The sequence below is a fragment of the Oncorhynchus keta genome, chromosome 18 (genome assembly GCF_023373465.1).
Source record: "Oncorhynchus keta strain PuntledgeMale-10-30-2019 chromosome 18, Oket_V2, whole genome shotgun sequence".
Lineage (NCBI taxonomy): Eukaryota > Metazoa > Chordata > Actinopteri > Salmoniformes > Salmonidae > Oncorhynchus > Oncorhynchus keta.
The window spans coordinates 5,167,344-5,186,458 of NC_068438.1; the positions used below are offsets into that span (position 1 = coordinate 5,167,344).

The window sequence follows — 19,115 nt, forward strand, 5'->3', positions numbered from 1 at the left end:
GGAGGGAGTGAAAGGATGCCAGGTCCGCAGGGAGGCGAGTTTTCCTCCATTTCCGCTCGGCTGCCCGGAGCCCTGTTCTGTGAGCTCGCAATGAGTCGTCGAGCCACGGAGCTTGAGGGGAGGACCGAGCCGACTAGCTGGTGTTGAGTGTTTTCTCTCAGGTCATTAACTCTCACCACAGGAACAGAAAGCAGTGTGCGTTTTGATCCCAGAGCAGAAGTCAAGGGGTTGAGAACCACAATCACAATCGGCCGGGCTAGAGCGAGAAAGCTATGGAAATGACCAATGTCATGACGTGAAAAACCACAGTTCAATAAGCGTAATAACAGTTAGCGTTCTGTAGTACACGGTAAGTTCCTGATATACTTCATATTGCCGATCTACAATATACTCCACATAGAAGATTCAACAGATTCTCCACACAGTGATGAAAATCCACACAAAGAGTGTATCTTAGCTTCTTCCTGGAAAATCTTCACTAGAACATATGTTCTAGAAACAAAACATCCTTCTAAATGGTCTAAAGTCATTCACATTTGCGATGCTATGGTTTGTTTTACCTCGCAAATCAGAAGCACGTGCCTTTTTTTTTTTTAGGGGAACATTCTATCTACGTTAGCAAACCTTTCTGAGAACCTTTTGATGTTAAAGTTAGGAGAACTTTCCCATAATGTCAAGCAGCACTGATCTAGAACGTGGTTACAATGTTCTCAGAGTATACAGCATGAATGTTCAACACGAGTTTCAATGGGCACATTTCTGTTGCAAGAACATTCATGTGTCCAGTTTTATGAGCGTTAGGAGAATATTCCATCAACTCTCCACCAAACATGGTTGCCATGTTCTCACAATATTAGATGTTAATGTTCTAGACACTGTTCATGGGAACATGGCAGCAACATTTCTGTGTATCATTTGTCAGGACATCAGGCCCTGATTTGATTGGTGACCCACTGATCCTTTCACAGCTCTTTTTGTCTGTTGGCAAGGTTAGGGATACGGACACACTGCATTTAACAGTGTTTTCAACTTACATATTTGACACACTTTGACTACATGGTGCTTGTTAATTCATACAGTAATTATTGTTCAATATGTTCTCACCTGGGGTTTGAACTCACAGCCTCTTGGTTCACAGTATTCAGATCTTCCTGCTACGCCACATATCTGTGTCAGTAATCAGCTAATTTGGACTACCATTGATTTTGTTTCATTAATGTTGTTGGGGCATATTAACCTGTTTTAATGATTCTCCTGAATCACTATGCTCAATAAAAGTTTTTTTTCTCGAGTGTACTTTTAACAGAGCTAAGATTTACTTCAAAGTGCATTCACCCTATATTGCTTACATCTATCAAGTTGTTTCAAATCTACACAAGTGCGTAGGGAGGAGGGGATAGGGTGGTACTGGCCTAATAAGCACATGCCCTAGAGATATACATTCTTGGGACAGTAGTGAGAGTGTTTGTCATCGGTGCTGGTGGCCTAGGTTTGAGACCTGCAAGGGGAGTCACCCTACTCTCACATTCTTAGCAACATACAGTATGTTAATGTCATTACTTGGCAACAGTTACAACACACCTATCTGTTCTAATTTAAATGTGTTTCTCCTTGAAAGAATGTAGAATTCTAGATAGCTGAGCATCTCAAAGAGAACTCTGTCGTCTTTTTAAAAATCCACAGCACATATAACATTTGGAACAAACGTGTCTCTGATAAGGAATCACATCAGTTCTAGTCGTTGCATTTCTATCTGGAACAATGCTAATTTGTTGACAAAACATGGATCAGGTCACAGTGTTGCTTCTGATAGAAACATAACCAGAACACGGTTGCCATATTCTCAGAATATCAGAAATGTGTATGTTTACAGTAGTATGTCTGTACTTTCTCACATTTCACATTTAAGCAATGACGATGACAGTCATTTTATTTATTTAACCTTTATTTAACTAGGCAAGTCAGTTAAGAACAAATTCTTATTTACAATTACGGCCTACCCCGGCCAAACACGGACGACGCTGGCTCAATTGTGCGCCGCCCTATGGGACTCCCAATCACGGCCGGCTGTGATGCAGCCTGCAGTTATACCAAAACAATACACAGCACAGAGTTCCATCTCCAAATTTTAAAGGCATACTTCAGGATTTTGGCAATGAAGCCATTTAGCCATTTATCTAATTCCCCAGATAAACCCGTGGATATAATGTTTATGCTTCTGCGTGAAGTTTGAAGGAAGTTGCTAACTAGCGGTAGCACAATTGCTAGTAGTGTTTAACGCAATGACTGGAAGTCCATGATAACTCCTAGCATACTAGTAGATACCATAGACTTCCAGTAATTGTGCTAAAGAATATTTGATTGATTATAGTGATTCAGGAGTAACTTTAAAACAGGTTAATATGCCCCACCAACATTAGGCAACTAATACAGAAAGCCCTTAAATTGCTGAAATAAGTCAATAAAATCAATGATGAGAATACTCAGATTAACTGATAACTGACATGCTGGCATAGCAGGAAGATCAGAATGCCGTGAACCAAGAGGTTGTGAATTCAAATCCCAAGTGCGGACATGATGTATAATAATTACTGTATAAATTAACATGCACAATGTAATTGTGTGTTAAATACAGTGCATTCGGAAAGTATTCAGACCCCTTGTTTAGTTACATTACAGCCTTCTTTTAAAATGGATTGAATCGTTTTCCCCCCTCATCAATCTACACACAATACCCAATAATGACAAAGTAAAAACAGGTTTTTCGAAATCTTTGCAAATGTATAAAAAATAAAACACTGAAACATCACATTTACATAAGTAATCAGACCCTTTACTCAGCACTTTGTTGAAGAACCTTTGGCAGTGATTACAGCCTTGAGTCTTCTTGGATATGACGCTATAGAAGCTTGGCACACCTGTGTTTGGGGAGTTTCTCCCATTCTTCTTTGTAGATCCTCTCATTCTCTGTCAGATTGGATGGGGTCCTGATTACTCTGGAACAGGTTTTCATCAAAGATCTCTCTGTAGTTTGATCCGTTCATCTTTCCCTCGATCCTGACTAGTCTCCAAGTCCCTGCTGCTGAAAAACATCCCCACAGCATGATGCTGTCACCACCATGCTTCACCATAGGGATGGTGCCAGGTTTCCTCCAGACGTGATGCTTGGCGTTCAGGCCAAAGAGTTCAATACTGGTTTCAGCAGACCAGAGAATCTTGTTTCTCATGGTCAGTGAGTCTTTATGTGCTTTTTGGCAATCTCCAAGTGGGTTGTCATGTGCCTTTTACTGAGGAGTGGCTTCCGGAAGTTTTCATAATTACTGTGTAAGTCTATGGAAGGGGGTGAGAACCATGATCCTCCTAGGTTTTGTATTGAAGTCAATGTACCCAGAGGAGGACGGAAGCTAGCTGTCCTCCTGCTACACCATGGTGCTACGCAACAGAGGGCTGTTGAGGCTACTGTAGACATTCATTGCAAAACAATGTGTTTTAATCAATTATTTGGTGACGTGAATATATATAGCATAGTTTTATCTAAAAAGGATAACTTTTTAAATGTTTCACTATTTTTATTTTTGTGAAATTCACTGAATTTCCTCCTATGAGGAGCCACCACAGGTGAGTATCCATAACCTTGCCAACAGACAAAGAGTTAAACATGGATCGGTGGTTCACCAATCAGGGCTTTGATTGGCTCGGTAAAAAGTGTGATGTGTAATATATTTTTCTTTGGACACATGAATGTTCTTGCAATGTTCCCATGAAACGTGTCTAGAACATTAATTTCTTAAGTCCTGAGAACATGGTAACCGCAAATTAAGTTTGACATTAACGGAATGGTCTCCTGAAAACATTCCTTGCACATCACAGGAACATTCCTATCAAAACGTTAGTTAATAACCTAAAGAGACTCTTAAGGGGACGCTGTCTAAAGTTGTGGGAACGTTTGCTGTTAGCTGGTACGATCCCGCTGTGTTTGTGTTTGCAATGCCATCAGTTGTTACTCAGCAATGTCACCTACATTTCCTATACCACTTTGTATGGTGATTCTTGAAAAGTGCCAGACTCAAACAAACACATATTTAGTGTATAAAAGGTCAATTAGGGTCAAAAAATAAATGCAATCTCACTCATTTAGCCCATTGTCTACTCTATCTAAGGGCATTATTCAATTTGATCTGGCTCCATGAGCTTAATGCTTAGACAGAGACAGGGCAGAAGGACCATTTTACCAAACACAAAGCCGCTGAGTGGCCTCAGATTCCAGCAAATCGCGTAATGAGCTCCGGGCTTTAGACGTGGCTTCCACACAACACAATTCATGTGACAGTGGACAAGGGGACAATGAAGAACACAGAACAGAACAGGCCTCTTTCATTCATGGCACAAGCAGGCTGTTAGAGCTACCTTAGGTGTGTTAGCACTTGATATCTCTATCAATTGTATCTGTATCTCCATCCATGATCAAAAATTTGGACGGTTGCATGGGATGTTTACAAATGTCATTTTAGTTGTCGTTAAGATCAAAGTGTGTGTGCATGTGTGCCTTTCTGCTTCTCTCTGCATCTGTGTCTGTGTGTCGTCAGCTGAGGGGGTGAAAAGTTGAAACAAATGTCACTCCCTTGGTTCACACAGACTCACAGAGCACAGCTGTCATGCCTGACTCTCTCCGATCCGTTATCATCACAAGACTATGGAAGGGGGTGAGAACCATGCGTAGAGCTATATTATCTAATAACCACATGAATGCATGGAGAGGTGTAAGCCACAAAATATGCCAATTACTGAATCAAATGACCTCAACTGCTCCTGAGGGGCAAAGAGGAAATAAAAGCTAGCCTGATTTGATTTAGCTCTCAGCGTTTGTCTCCCAACATTTCATTCCTAAAATAGGCGGAGACAGCAAGAATTGGCACATATAACATCTTAATGAATGAGAAATCTGGAGAAAACAACAATAATCTTTCACAACCAGGTAATGAGTCGAGTATTAAAGCAGCCGTTTACATGCCAACTTGGCTTTGTCCCGAAACATTTGTTTGGTTATTGTATCCAAAAGCATACAAACATTAAATAATGTCCTTCTATGGTATCATGCCTTGTCCTCTGAGAAAACGGCAGACAGCGAAACAAACTGAGAGTCACAACTAATTGTGTAGGTGTGAAATAAAATCATAGACTGATACATGTAGACAGTCTGATGAAGGTGCAGTCATAACAGGCTAATATAAAACTGTTATTTTAAAACAGTCAGGAAAAAATTTCAGTCTCTCGATGTGCAAAACTGATAGAGACATACCCCAAGCGACTTACAGCTGTAATCGCAGCAAAAGGTGGCGCTACAAAGTATTAACTTAAGGGGGCTGATTAATTTTGCACGCCCAATTTTTCAGTTTTTGATTTGTTAAAAAGGTTTGAAATATCCAATAAATGTCGTTCCACTTCATGATTGTGTCCCACTTGTTGTTGATTCTTCACAAAAAAATACAGTTTTATATCTTTATGTTTGAAGCCTGAAATGTGGCAAAAGGTCGCAAAGTTCAAGGGGGCCGAATACTTTCGCAAGACACTGTAAGTTTAACTGGTATGAAAGAAATTGAACAGAAATTCAGTTCTCAGATTTTTATGTCTTATGCCTTGATCAAACACCTGTTTAATAATGACCAACTTCAGTATACCAATATTACGGATTTTGCAAGAGCAGAGCAACATTTTAAGTGACCGCTGATGATTTTGGCCAGGAAGAGAGCTCTCTATTTGTCAAAGAAAAACCAAAAATATTTTTCCTCAGTGGACAAAACATCAGTTTATGGCTGACCAGTAGTGGCATACAGAGTTTGACTTGGTTTGGTTAGTTGCTTTAACCCAGACCCAAGACTGTCTTAGCAAGCACACAAGCTATTCAGGAAAGTAAAATTACTCTACTGCGATAACACTTTTTCTGACCTCATAACAGAAACACCTAGCTACCACAGACACCAACAGGAACACTTCCTAAGAACTAGGTATCTTCTCAGGATCTCAGGTGAAGACTCATATTAAAGTGTTGATGACACGGCAGCAAGTCACAGGAGAAGAACAGCAAGAGGTGAAGAGGTGGTTAGTCCCTTAATGTCCATGTTAGCTCCTCCATGGTGAAGCCCTATACGGTGCCTCAGTGGGGTCAGTCTCCTTTGAGATAAACACAATGTGAAAGTGCTCTGGTAAAGCTGGGGAGTAAATTGAATGGAGGCGACTTTGTTTACACTGTTCAAGAGCACTGCAGCAACAGGCAATCAGAGTGTTGGTGATGAATTTAAACGTGCTGCGGACCACCCAGACAATTTCTCAGGGTAAACGTGTAGTCTGTGTGAAAAGCTGCTAATAACCAATCAAAGGATGTGCACCCTGATAGATCCCCCCCTCTCTCTTACGAAGCAGGCTCGCTATTTGTTATTCCAACGTTCAGTGATTTGAAACAGTGAATCAAATGTCTCTGTGATCTCTTGTTCTGAGAGTTTGATGAAGGGGGCTTTACATGACTGTTGTTGTGATGGTGAGATCACACCATCAACAGGCATCAATAGACAGAACCAAGAAGGCCCAAGCCTGTAACATGTGTGGGCAGTGCAGCAATCTTTGCAGTAATATATTTAGCATTTTCCGCTAAATTGTTAGGCTAGATCAGAGGAGGCCATTGGGAGGAGCTATAGGAGAATGGGCTCATTGTAATGGCTGCTATTGAATGAATGGAACGGTATGAAACACATCACACATATGGAAACCACATCTTTGACTCCGTTCCATTAATTCCATTCCATCCATTACAATGAGCCCGTCCTCATATAGCTCCTCCCCACCAGCCTCCTCTGGGCTCGATACATGTAAGGTAGGTAATTGGCAGGTAATTACACCCAATGCGGTCAAGCATTATGTCAATGACACCAGTCTGACACTTATTCAGCTCCAATGACAGAACACTTGGTCTGTATCGAAGAAAACGACAAGAGATCAAATCAAATCAAATTGTGTTGGTCACACACACACATGGTTGGCAGATGTTATTGCGGGTGTAGTGAAATGAGGTAGAAGGAGGTGTGGGAGTGGGAGTGGGTGGCCAATAAAGGAGGATTCCAGAGGCTGGAGGACTTCAGAGGAATCAAGTAGCAGCAGTGCTTGAGACATGACCCCAGGGGGATGCGGACAGACATGCTACTGGATAATGAAGACTTCAGTAACCTGAACCTCCGTCTGGGTTCTCTCAGACAGTTTTGGCGCCTGGTGTATGCAGCTGTGTGTGCGTCTGTCTAGAGATCAGTTCAACGGGAATCAAAAGAGCTAAGGGCAAGATAGTGGCAAGACTGCCCTCATACTTTAGCTCTTCTGATTTCTGTTGAACTGATGACAAGATAGTGGTGGAATTTCTAGCAACAGCTGAAGTGATTTCAAACACACTAAACATTCATGGATCAATGGACTGTCCGACAGCCCCGATGTAGAAGACATATTAATGCAACATGTGGCAGGTGTCTTACATACGGGCTGCCTCATTGCACATCTGGAGACATTGAAAGACTGTAATGGCAATTTCACATCAAGCCAATCTGTAAATGCATTACTGCACGCGGCGTTGAACCAATCGAAATCAAAACCAGATCGGAACCAGATCCTTTACACCTGGAAATAATACAAAAAAGACACAAGAATTGTCTTTCTTTATCATAAAAAAAAAAACATTTGTATGGCTGTTTCAAACATTTGCTGACGACAGAGATTTCATTCAACGAGCCTGATTGCTTAATTGATCGAGCAGTGGTTGTGTGCTACCAATTAGCTTAAGCGAGATAACCAGTGCTAGCAAAGTGTCAACAATGCCCTGACGTCAACAGTGGAGGGGCCTGGGAGGGAGCCTCCACACAAACAAACAATCAAATCAATGGACTGCTCCTTTCATTTCTCCAGTCTGATCCAGCACACCATGTATTGATTGTGGTAATGCCTGTCTGTGGGGGCAGATTCATACTCTCCGATCTGGACTTTACACAGGACATTTCCTTTCCTGGCTTCTGTCCATTGTTTGTCTCTACTTGTGCCATCTCTAGTATTGAAAGTCATTCCCTACAGCCTAAAAATCATTAGGCCATTTCATCCTGACAACACAGCAAACATAATGCCCCGGTAGCCACTGCTATACTCTCCAACTTGTTTCACACTTCAGATGGTGTCCTCTACAACTTAATGGAGAGAGTAAGAGAGAGCAACAATAAAAGTTAATGGTTTGGAAGATTGATTATTTTTCAAATTCTATATATAATCACGAAGCTCGGCTTGTGAAACTTTCCTGAGTCCTTTACACCAGTGTGGCTGCAGACTACTGCGAGAGGGTACTTCATTCAGGAAGCCTGGCTTCGTTCAATAGCTTTGACAGGCTGCTCAAGATAAAGAAAGTGTGCTCCTTTCTAGCTAGCCAGATACAGCAGTAATCCAGTTGAAGGAGAGATCCTTTGGGGTCCAATTAAACAAATATTACGCTAGCAGGTCCCTAACGGACTCTGGTTGTTGTTCTAACCTAATTCAATCATAGGGTTGATTTGGAAAAGCCCCCAAGTTTTCTTGACGACCCAAAACATCCCTCAAAACCAGACCCCTGACAACGGCCTCTAGCCGTTTAGCGCTGAGGACAGCATGTTTTTACATCATTGTGACTATCTGATCAATCAGGCAGTTTCCCCAGTTAGCTTTGATGTGTCTTCAGACTTCAGAGCACCATGCCAGTAACCAAGCAACATCGTCACAACTCAGCCTCACTCTCCTCTTTTTGAGTCAGATTCCAAGTAGGGTCCAAGATGACGCTAAATGCTGAAAAAGAAATCATTCATGTTTCTGTTCCTGACCTCCTTCCATCTTCCTGTACCATCCTGCTAATTCTTAGAAATGATTATGCTTTGCAAGATGAATGTGTGTTTATTTTTTATATTTCTATAAAAACAATGTATATGATACTAACTCAAAGGCCTATCCTTTAGAGTTTATAACTTGTCCTGTTGATTTCGCACAGAGATCTGGACATTTTCACACAGGTCTAAAACCGATGAATGACCATTGTGTGAAGAATGAATTTACATTCCACAAGCATTTCTGATGGATGTTTCACAGTAACAACCGAACAATATCAAAAAGCGGAGGTGGCCTGTTTCTTGACTTTGTCACAAGGACTTTGTGTTGAATGTGAATATGTAAACAACGTTTGGAGAGCTGAGCTAAAGTTTATTTCTGGACTATGATGATAAGGGGCAATGTGGCCTAATCTGGGTACAGCACAGGACATTACGGCATTTAAAAAAAACAACCACAGCTACATTTCTGAGCAGGGTGGCTAACCAGCTGCTATTTATCAAACATTATAAACCTACCGCACTGTTCTTAAAAGCATGATGGTTATGGCTTGCTTTCAAATGTAAAATGATAAAGCATTTTTATAGGGTTAGACCTGCATAACATGAACATAATGAAATATAATATAACGTCTTCGAAAAGAATGTAATTAGATCTGCTACATTTGTTACATCACACATTTGATTGATGATGTAATGATTTATAAAAGAGGTAACGATAAATGATGGCGTCCACTGATCTATCACTAGCTACATACAGTTTACGCTCCCCAACCACCATATCTGATATCTGATAGTACTGTGTTAACTAACCTCCAGACGAGCTTCAATACCATTACAACTCTCCTTCTGTGTCCTCCAACTGCTCTTAAATGCAAATAAAACTAAATGCATGCTATTCAACCGATCATTGCCCGCACCTGCCCGCCCGTCCAGCATCACTACTCTGGACGGCTCTGACTTAGAATACGTGGATAACTACAAATACCTAGGTGTCTGGCTAGACTGTAAACTCTCCTTCCAGACTCACATTAAGCATCTCCAATCAAAAATTACATCTAGATTCGGCTTCCTATTTCGCAACAAAGCTTCCTTCACTCATGCTGCCAAACATATCCTCGTAAAACTGACCATCCTACCGATCCTTGACTTCGGCGATGTCATCTATAAAATAGCCTCCAACACTCTACTCAGCAAACTGGATGTAGTCTATCACAGTGCCATCCGTTTTGTCACCAAAGCCCCATATACTACCCACCACTGCGACCTGTACGCTCTCATTGGCTGGCCCTCGCTTCATACTCGTCGCCAAACCCACTGGCGACAGGTTATCTACAAGTCTCCGCTAGATAAAGCCCCGCCCTATCTCAGCTCGCTGGTCACCATAACAGCACCCACTCGTAGCACACGCTCCAGCAGGTATATCTCACTGGTCACCCCCAAAGCCAATTCCTCCTTTGGTCGCCTTTCCTTCCAGTTCTCTGCTGCCACTGACTGGAACGAACTGCAAAAATCACTGAAGCTGGAGATTCCCATCTCCCTCACTAGCTTTAAGAACCAGCTGTCAGAGCAGCTCACAGATCACTGCACCTGTACATAGCTCATCTGTATACAGCCCATCTATCTACCTCATCCCCATACTGTATTTATTTATTTTGCTCCTTTTGCACCACAGTATCTCTACTTGCACATCGATCTTTTGAACATCTACCATTCCAGTATTTAATTGCCATATTGTAATTACTTCGCCACCATGGCCTATTTATTGCCTTAACTCCCTTATTTGACCTTATTTGCACTCACTGTATATAGACTTTGTTTAGTTTTTTTCTACTGTGACTGTATGTTTTGTTCATTCCATGTGTAAGTGTTTTGTTGTATGTGTCAAACTGCTATGCTTTATCTTGGCCAGGTCGCAGTTGCAAATGAGAACTTGTTCTCAACTAGCCTACCTGGTTAAATAAAGGTGGAAAAAAATTATATATTTTTTAAAGACATCAAGCAAAGTGTCTGTGGTGAGGCTTCATTCACAAGGATTCCAACCAGTGTGAAGAAAGATGTTAACTATTCAAGATCATATCCCAGGCTACTACTTTGAATTCCTGGATACATTTGACTGTAGGAGGATTCTACCTAAAAACGTAACTGTTACATAAACAGGATGAGGATGGAGAATGTGTGCCACTGGCTGTAACTGGTTGCTCTTATCAGGAGGCTAAGATGAACAAGGCTTTACAGTGTAAGAACTCTGTCACCGTGAAAATTTAAGTGGGGCTTGGAAGTGAAACAGTGGCATTCCGCACTCTATCCCCTTTGCCAGAGGCCCGAATATAGGGACTTCCGTTTCAATCACAGCTCTCTGCTGATTTGCTGCCCAGATCTACACTTCATTTTTATCTAAGCTCTAAGGTGGTGCACAATCACTTTAATTATGTACATTGACTGGCAGCCCCTCTCAACACCCAGCCCATCACCAGCATTCCTCAACAAAAAAAGAAAAGAAAAGACGTCCTTTTAATGGGAGATGTCTTTGTGATGAGCATGCCGTTTGCCCCTGCATTTGGCTGGTGTTACAGGAAGTACATTCTATCATTATCAAAAGGTCATTATTGGAATCCCTGATGATACCACCACTCCTTTGATGCCTTCACTATTGTGAAGGTTAATTTAGGTATTACTGTAAGCAGCTTCATTAATGCATTTAGATACGTTATTAAAGTGATGTTGCTCCTTTGAGGGTAAATGTCAAAGTATTTGCTGGGGCCTTTGTGGTCAATAACAAGCTGGCATGCTGGCATCCTGGCACAAAGATATCTTTGAAGTCTGTGTCCAATATGACACTTGGCCTCCATAGCAACCAGATGAGGGCAAACCCTTTTGATCACTCTGGCATAAGTAATCAATTGAGGCTAATATGAAATCCAACACAGCAAGACCAGACTTTGACGTTTTTTTTTTCAGAATGAAAAAAACATTTAATGTGGCTGACTATTTATGCGGCTGTCAAATGTGAATGTGAAGGAGGCCCATCAAAGAATAGACCAGGTAGACAACATATGGACATCAGACAAACCCATAGTAAGAAATCAAGAACATGACCAACAGTAAACAATGAGGACGTAGCCTATAAAGTCACATGATGTAACCTGCTCTATCAACCCATGCTATATGTATGTCCAACATGATAGCTATGACATTCCCACCGTAGTCCAAAACTAGCATCTACTTCCTAAGAAACAAGGAGTGTGGGATAAGAGGGGCGGTGGGAAAACACCACAATTGGTCCCCCGAGGCCAAGAAGTAAGGCAGGGGTTTAGGAAGTAAGCTCACCAGAAGCAGGGAGGTCAAGGAAAGGATGAGATTAGGAACAATAGCCGAGCATGAGCTAAAACAATAAAGAGAGGGAGTTAGCGAGACGAGTGTCCAAACAGGAGGGGAGAGAAGGCGACCAGAGATGTAAAGGGGTAAGAGGGGAGGGAAGTCAGATACGCAAAGGATGGGTTGTAAGGGAAAGACCGGAGACACCTGTCTAAATAAATAGAAACAGACAAATATGATGAAAAAATGCTTTGAAATGACTGAGCTGTAAAATAGGATATTATACGCACCACACTTCCTACAACATACCCCCTCCATCCTCCCACCCCACCCAGGTGGTACGCCCTAAAATACACTTATAAGTCATCATTCCACATCTTAAGGATCGGATGCTTTTTTTTCAATCTTCGCCTTAAATGACATACCCAAATCTAACTGCCTGTATCTCAGGACCGGATGCAAGGATATGCATATTCTTGATACCATTTGAAAGGAAACACTTTGACGTTTGTGTAAATGTGAAATTAATTTAAGAGAATATAACACATTAGATCTGGTAAAAGATAATACAAAGAACACATTTTTTTTTTTGTATTTCTTTTGTTCCATCATCTTTGAAATGCAAGAGAAAGGCCACAATGTATTATTCCAGCTTAGGCACAATTTAGATTTTGGCCACTAGATGGCAGCAGTGTATGTGCAATGGTTTAGACTGATCCAATGAACCATTGAATTTCTGTTCACAATGTTGTATCAAGACTGCCCAAATGTGCCTAATTGGTTTATTAATACATTTACATTTTCAAATTCATAACTGTGTCATAACACTCTCTTCAAACAATAGCATGGTATTCTTTCACTGTAATAGCTACTGTAAATTGGACAGTGCAGTTAGATTAACAACAATTTAAGCTTTCCGCCCATATCAGATATGTCTATGTCCTGGGAAATGTTCTTATTATGTAAAACATCATGCTCATCACATTAGCGCACGTTGGCTCGACCGTCCCATGGCGGGGACACCAATCCCGTAGAGGTTTGACTGGTGCTCCTTTTGTATCACAGATTGAGTTAGTCCATTTAAAAAGATATATATTATACTCTCAGATGTCACTAAGGTATAGCCTAGCAGAGGGACCTGTATCATTTTTCCTTCATTTCCCCTTACATTTTCCCCTAGGAATCGTTCTGTGTAGATTTGGTAAGAGCATGCATACTGCATCCATCACAGAGTGATCATATCTGACTCCGTATAAAAATGTATGCACTCACTACTGTACTGTATGACTGGATAAGAACGTCTGTAAATGTTGTCAGAACATTGTCAGAACATGACTGACCAAGATTAACCCTGCTAGGAAGACATGACCTGACAGTACGCAGCTAGGCAGCTGATTTTCCCTTCTCAACAACATATTCGACCAAATGACCAAAAAAACATTTGTAACAACCAGTATCTGCGAAGCATATAACAAAAACATAGCTGTATTTGATGGGCTTACTGCACAAACATTCATAGACCTTAGAGTAGGCACCCATAAAATCTGAAATAATTGAGCTATTTCATTATGGACAAAAATACAGTGGAATGCTTTTCACAATTGCAGTTCTGTGAATAAATCGTTTTTGATCTAAAAGAAGTAAGCTATAGAACAGACTAGAAAAGTGGTCTCTTTGCGACAACTTTCATCTTTCTCATAGCCAGTTACAGATTGCATTCCTCAAGAGTCACACATACCTAAAATTACAGTATTTAGGTATTCAGTCAAAACAAAATAATGACTCAAAAACAGTAATAGTGAGGGCATGCATACAAACATGAAATAAGAGCTTTTTGTTCATATGCATAGGCTAAGTGATACAATCTAATGACCATCTTTCAAGACAGAATTTGCTGTATAGGGGTGACTAATTGAATCCACTTATTCTATCCACTTACTACTACTATTTATATGATGACAAATAAATAACTACTTTATACACATTAGACGTGCACATGTGTTCTGATGTAAATCTCAAACACTTAAATTACTTGAATTATTGTAACTAGGTTACCTACAGTATCTTTTAACTTTAACTGATGGTAGAAAACTGATATGCTTTAAACATCCTAGGCAACTATATTCATAATTTGTGAAAATAAGCAACCATTTGCTTTTCAGCTTTCTTAAACAATTGACCAGAAAAACGGCCGAATAAAGGTAGCAACATCACATATTTGCAGTTTGCCGCGTCTACGCAACCTTATTCGGAGCGGAGCAGAGAAGCGTTCCATCAAGAAGCCAGCCTTCAGTTGACGAGCAACCCCGCAAAGTTTCCAATGTACAGTACAGTAGTCACCAAACGATAGACCGCAGAAAACCGCGTCCTATGCAGTGTTTTCAAGAGGTTAGATCTGTATTAGGTCACATACCTTTCCAGGTCAGAGAAAGCAGGAAAAGTCCCACGAACATGCAAGCCTTCATTCGTAAAGCCATGTTGTTGCTTCTGCCCAGTGTCGTCCTGAGAGTGAGTGTGACGGCTGGACGATGCTGGAAAACTGCGAGACAGACGCAGGGTGCGAGAGGGGCAATATATCTGGGTGCAGATATGGTCGAGAGGGACAGTGTAGTTGGTAGGAGGAACTTGTAGGGGAAAGGCGATAGTACAGACAGTAATCTTTCTGAACAGGTAGCCTTAATGATAACATGGTTGGGTACAAGGGTTCCTTGATTGTTTAGAATGTAATATAATAGAATATAACATATAGCTGCGAGCAGCAATGAACGGGGTACACAAGATCATTTGGATAACAAAGCAAGCACTCATTACTCAATGTATTGAGTTTCAGTGATGGGGAAGCTACTCTAGAAATCTAGTTTACCAAGGTACCAATTACTTCACACTGGAAGAAGTTAAGCTAAACTGAAGCTACCCGTAAGAAAAATATAGTTTACTTAACTAAAATTACTTTGAAAAAGTAGTTCACTACATCCCAACTACTTCATAAATGATCATATCTAAATATAAAATGTCATAGACTTGAAATTGCAAGAACAAATCACTCTGAAGTAAATATGTCAACAGAATGTGTAATGTAGCACATATTAAACACAAAAACTATGTTTCAAGTGAGAATTAGGAATTTTATTTTCTATTTGCAAAAAAGGATTGTGTAGTTTCAGTAGTTAGCTACACCACTACATGGCAAAAAGTGAATTAACTACTGAAAACAATAACTAGATTTGAATTTAGATAAACTATGACCAAGCTACTGCAAAATGTAGTTAAATAACAAGTTGAACTACGTGTAGTTCACTTCTCCCCAACACTATTGCATTTATATACCAATTCTCGGGTCAATTTGACTAATTTTAAGATATGTGAAATATTTTCAGCATTCATTTATTTGTATATTGCCATCATCTTTGTAATCTGGGACTTTATTTTGTTGAAATCTGTTTGTGTAAATGATTTAAATCTCACTAAGTACACTCAATTTTAGCATTCGAAAGTACTTCAATACACTATCACAGCTGTAATACGCTGACTGCGCAAGCGGCAGGACTTCCAGTTTCTAATTTTCCCAAATAAAATATCCACTTTTCACTACATTCAGACCACATAATAGGGCAAAAATATGTGTTTATACAGATATACTAATCACAATTTTTCACATTGTTTGTCTGCATAATTTATGTCTGACATTCATTTGCAAAAGACAAAGTCCACTTGATCACTAGTTATTGCTCTAGTATCCTATGGTGCCCCTGGTGCCAATTATATCTACAGTGGCAAGAAAAAGTAGGTGAACCCTTTGGAAATCCCTGGATTTCTGCATATATTGGTCATAAAATTAGATCTGATGATCGTCATCTAGGTCACAACAATAGACAAACACAGTCTATTTAAACTAATAACACATAGACAATAATGCATTTTCATGTCTTTATTGAACACACTGTGTAAACATTCACAGTGCAGGGTGGGGAAGGTATGTGAAGCCTTGGATACGTTTGGTTATTTTACCTTTATTCAGCTCGGCATGTCAGTTAAGAACAAATTCTTATTTTCAATGATGGCCTAGGAACAATGGGTTAAGTGCCTTGTTCAGGGGCAGAACGACATAATTTTTACCTTGTCAGCTCTAACCACTAGGCTCGAACCACTAGGCTATGCTGCCACCCCAGCGTAGCCTAGTTGATCCTCCTTTGGCAGCAATAACCTCAACCAAACATTTCTTTGTCGTTGCGGATCAGACCTGCACAATGGTCAGGAGGAATTTTGGACCATTCCTCTTTACAAAACTTTTCAGCAGTATTCTTGGGATGTGTGGTGTGAACTGCTCTCTTGAGGTCATGCCACAGCATCTCAATCGGGTTGAGGTCAGGACTCTGACTGGGCCACTTCAGAAGTCGTATTTTCTTCTGTTGAAGCCATTCTGTTGTTGATTTACGTCTGTGTTTTGGGTCGTTGTTCTGTTGCATCACCCAACTTCTGCTGAGCTTCAATTGGCGGACAGGTAGCCTAACATTCTCCTGCAAAATGTCTTGATAAACTTGGGAATTCATTTTTCCATGATAGCAAGCTGTCCAGACCCTGAGGCAACAAAGAAGCCACAAACCATGATGCTCCCTCAGTTACAATGAGGTTTTGATGTTGGTGTGCTGGGCCTTTTTTTTCTCCACACATAGTGTAGTGTGTTCCTTCCAAACAACTCAATTTTATTTTTATCTGTCCACAGAATATTTTGGCAGTAGCGCTGTGGGACATCCAGGTACCTTTTAGTGAACTTCAGACGTGCAGCATTGTTTTTTTAGAACAGCAGTGGCTTCTTCCATGGTGTCCTCCCATGAACACCGTTCTTGTTGAGTGTTTTACGTATTGTATACTCAACAATAGAGATGTTAGCGTGTTCCAGAGATTTCTGTAAGTCTTTAGCTGACACTCTAGGATTCTTCTTAACCTCATTGAGCATTCTGCGTTGTGCTCTTGCAGTCATCTTTGCAGGACGGCCACTCCTAGGGAGAGTAGCAACAGTGCTGAACATTCTCCATTTATAGACAATTTGTCTTACTGTGGACTGATGAACATCAAGGCTTTTAGAGATACTTTTGTAATCCTTTCCAGCTTTGTGCGAGTCAACATTTCTTAGACTTAGGTCTTCTGAGATCTCTTTTGTTCGAGACATGGTTCACATCAGACAATGCTTCTTGTGAATAGCAAACTCAAATTTTGTGAGTGTTTTTTATAGGGCAAGCCAGCTCTAACCAAAATATCATTGATTGGACTCCAGGTTAGCTGACTCCTGACTCCAATTATCTTTTGGAGAAGTCATTAGCCTAGGGGTTCACATACTTTTTCCAACCTACACTGTGAATGTTTAAATAGTGGGGAAAACCATTTGACGTGTATGAGTGAAAAATATGCGACATTACCAAAAGTATGTGGACACCTGCTCGTCGAACATCTCATTCCAAAATCATGGGCGTTACTATGGAGTTGTTCCCCTTTGCTGCTATAACAACCTCCACTCTTCTGTGAAGGCTTTCCACTAGATGTTGGAACATTGCTGCGGGGACTTGCTTCCATTCAGCCACAAGAGCATTAGGGAAGTCGGGCACTGATGTTGGGCATTGACGGTGGTCTTGTCATGCTGAAACAGGAAAGGACCTTCCCCAAATCGTTGCCACAAAGTTGGGAGCACAGAATCGTCTAGAATGTCGTTGTATGCTGTAGTGTTAAGATTTCCCTTTACTGGAACTAAGGGGCCTAGTCCAAACCATGAGAAACAGCCCCAGACCATTATTCCTACTCCACCAAACTTTACAGTTGGCACAATGCATTCGGGCAGGTAGCGTTTACCTGTGTGATTCATCACTCCAGAGAACGCGTTTCCACTGCTCCAGAGCCCAATGGTGGTGAGCTTTACACCACTCCAACCGGCCTTTGGCATTGCGCAAGGTGATCTTAGGCTTTTGTGCAGCTGCTCGGCCATGGAAACCCATTTCATGAAGCTCCCAACAGTTATTGTGCTGACGTTGCTTCCAGAGGCAGTTTGGAACTAGGTAGTGAGTGTTGCAACACGCTTCAGCACTCGGCGGCCCTGTTCTGTGAGCGGCTGAGCCGTTGCTGCTCCCAACCGTTTCCACTTCACAATAACAACACTTACACTTACACTTGCAGCTTTAGCAGGGCAGAATTTTGACGAACTGACTTGTTGGAAAGGTGGCATCCTATGACAGTGACACGTTGAAAGTCACCGAGCTCTTCAGTAAGGCCATTCTTCTGCCACCATTTGTTTATAGAGATTGCATAGCTGTGTGCCCGATTTTATACACCTGTCAGTAACGAGTGGAGCTGAAATAGCCGAATCCACTAATTTGAATGGGTGTCCACATACTTTTGTATATATAGTGTATGATCGGACAGAGGGTCCCTTAAAATGTAATTGTGTTGAAATGATACATGGGCCTGTTCTCTTGCCAGATTCGTAAAGCATACACGGCATTGAATTACATTTCAGTTGGTTCCAGAGCATTCCCGAGCATTCAATTGCTTGACCAACAGCTGTTCTAATTGATAAATCAAAGCCTATTAGAAAACTTAGATTGCTCTGCTTATTCCTCTGTACTCAAAATGTGCTATATCTGGGCCTTCGGAAATCATGGATTTCAACTACAAGCCTCAATACATTTGCCACATGATAAAGAACTTGAAAAGAAGGAACTACTACTCCGCGCTGAAAGAAAACCTCTGCTACAGGTAGACAGAATACTTTTTTTTAGGTAGTCAGGCTAGCTCCAGGCTAACTCCAGTACAAAAAGCGCAGTGTGCTCGCCGCACTAGAGCCAGGAGTTTTATCATCAGCTTTGGAGTTCCTCCTGTGGTGTGAGACCAAGTGTATCCGAGTCGACAGTCTCAATATACACTGTGTTTGCATAC

General features: G+C 41.0%; 1 protein-coding gene across 4 annotated transcripts in view; it reads right to left on the reverse strand.

The window, feature by feature from the left end:
- Nucleotides 1-14,767, reverse strand: part of LOC118397092 (cell surface glycoprotein MUC18-like) — a 46,639-nt gene extending 31,872 nt beyond the window's left edge. For 3 of the 4 annotated variants that reach the window (XM_035791554.2, XM_035791551.2, XM_035791553.2), the window contains exon 1: nt 14,605-14,767. In XM_035791554.2, coding sequence (XP_035647447.1) covers nt 14,605-14,668 — 64 coding nt within the window. In that variant the 5' untranslated portion in view covers nt 14,669-14,767. The remainder of the gene's footprint in view (nt 1-14,604) is intronic. The other variant, XM_035791552.2, reaches the window with a different exon arrangement.
- Nucleotides 14,768-19,115: the final 4,348 nt, after the last annotated feature.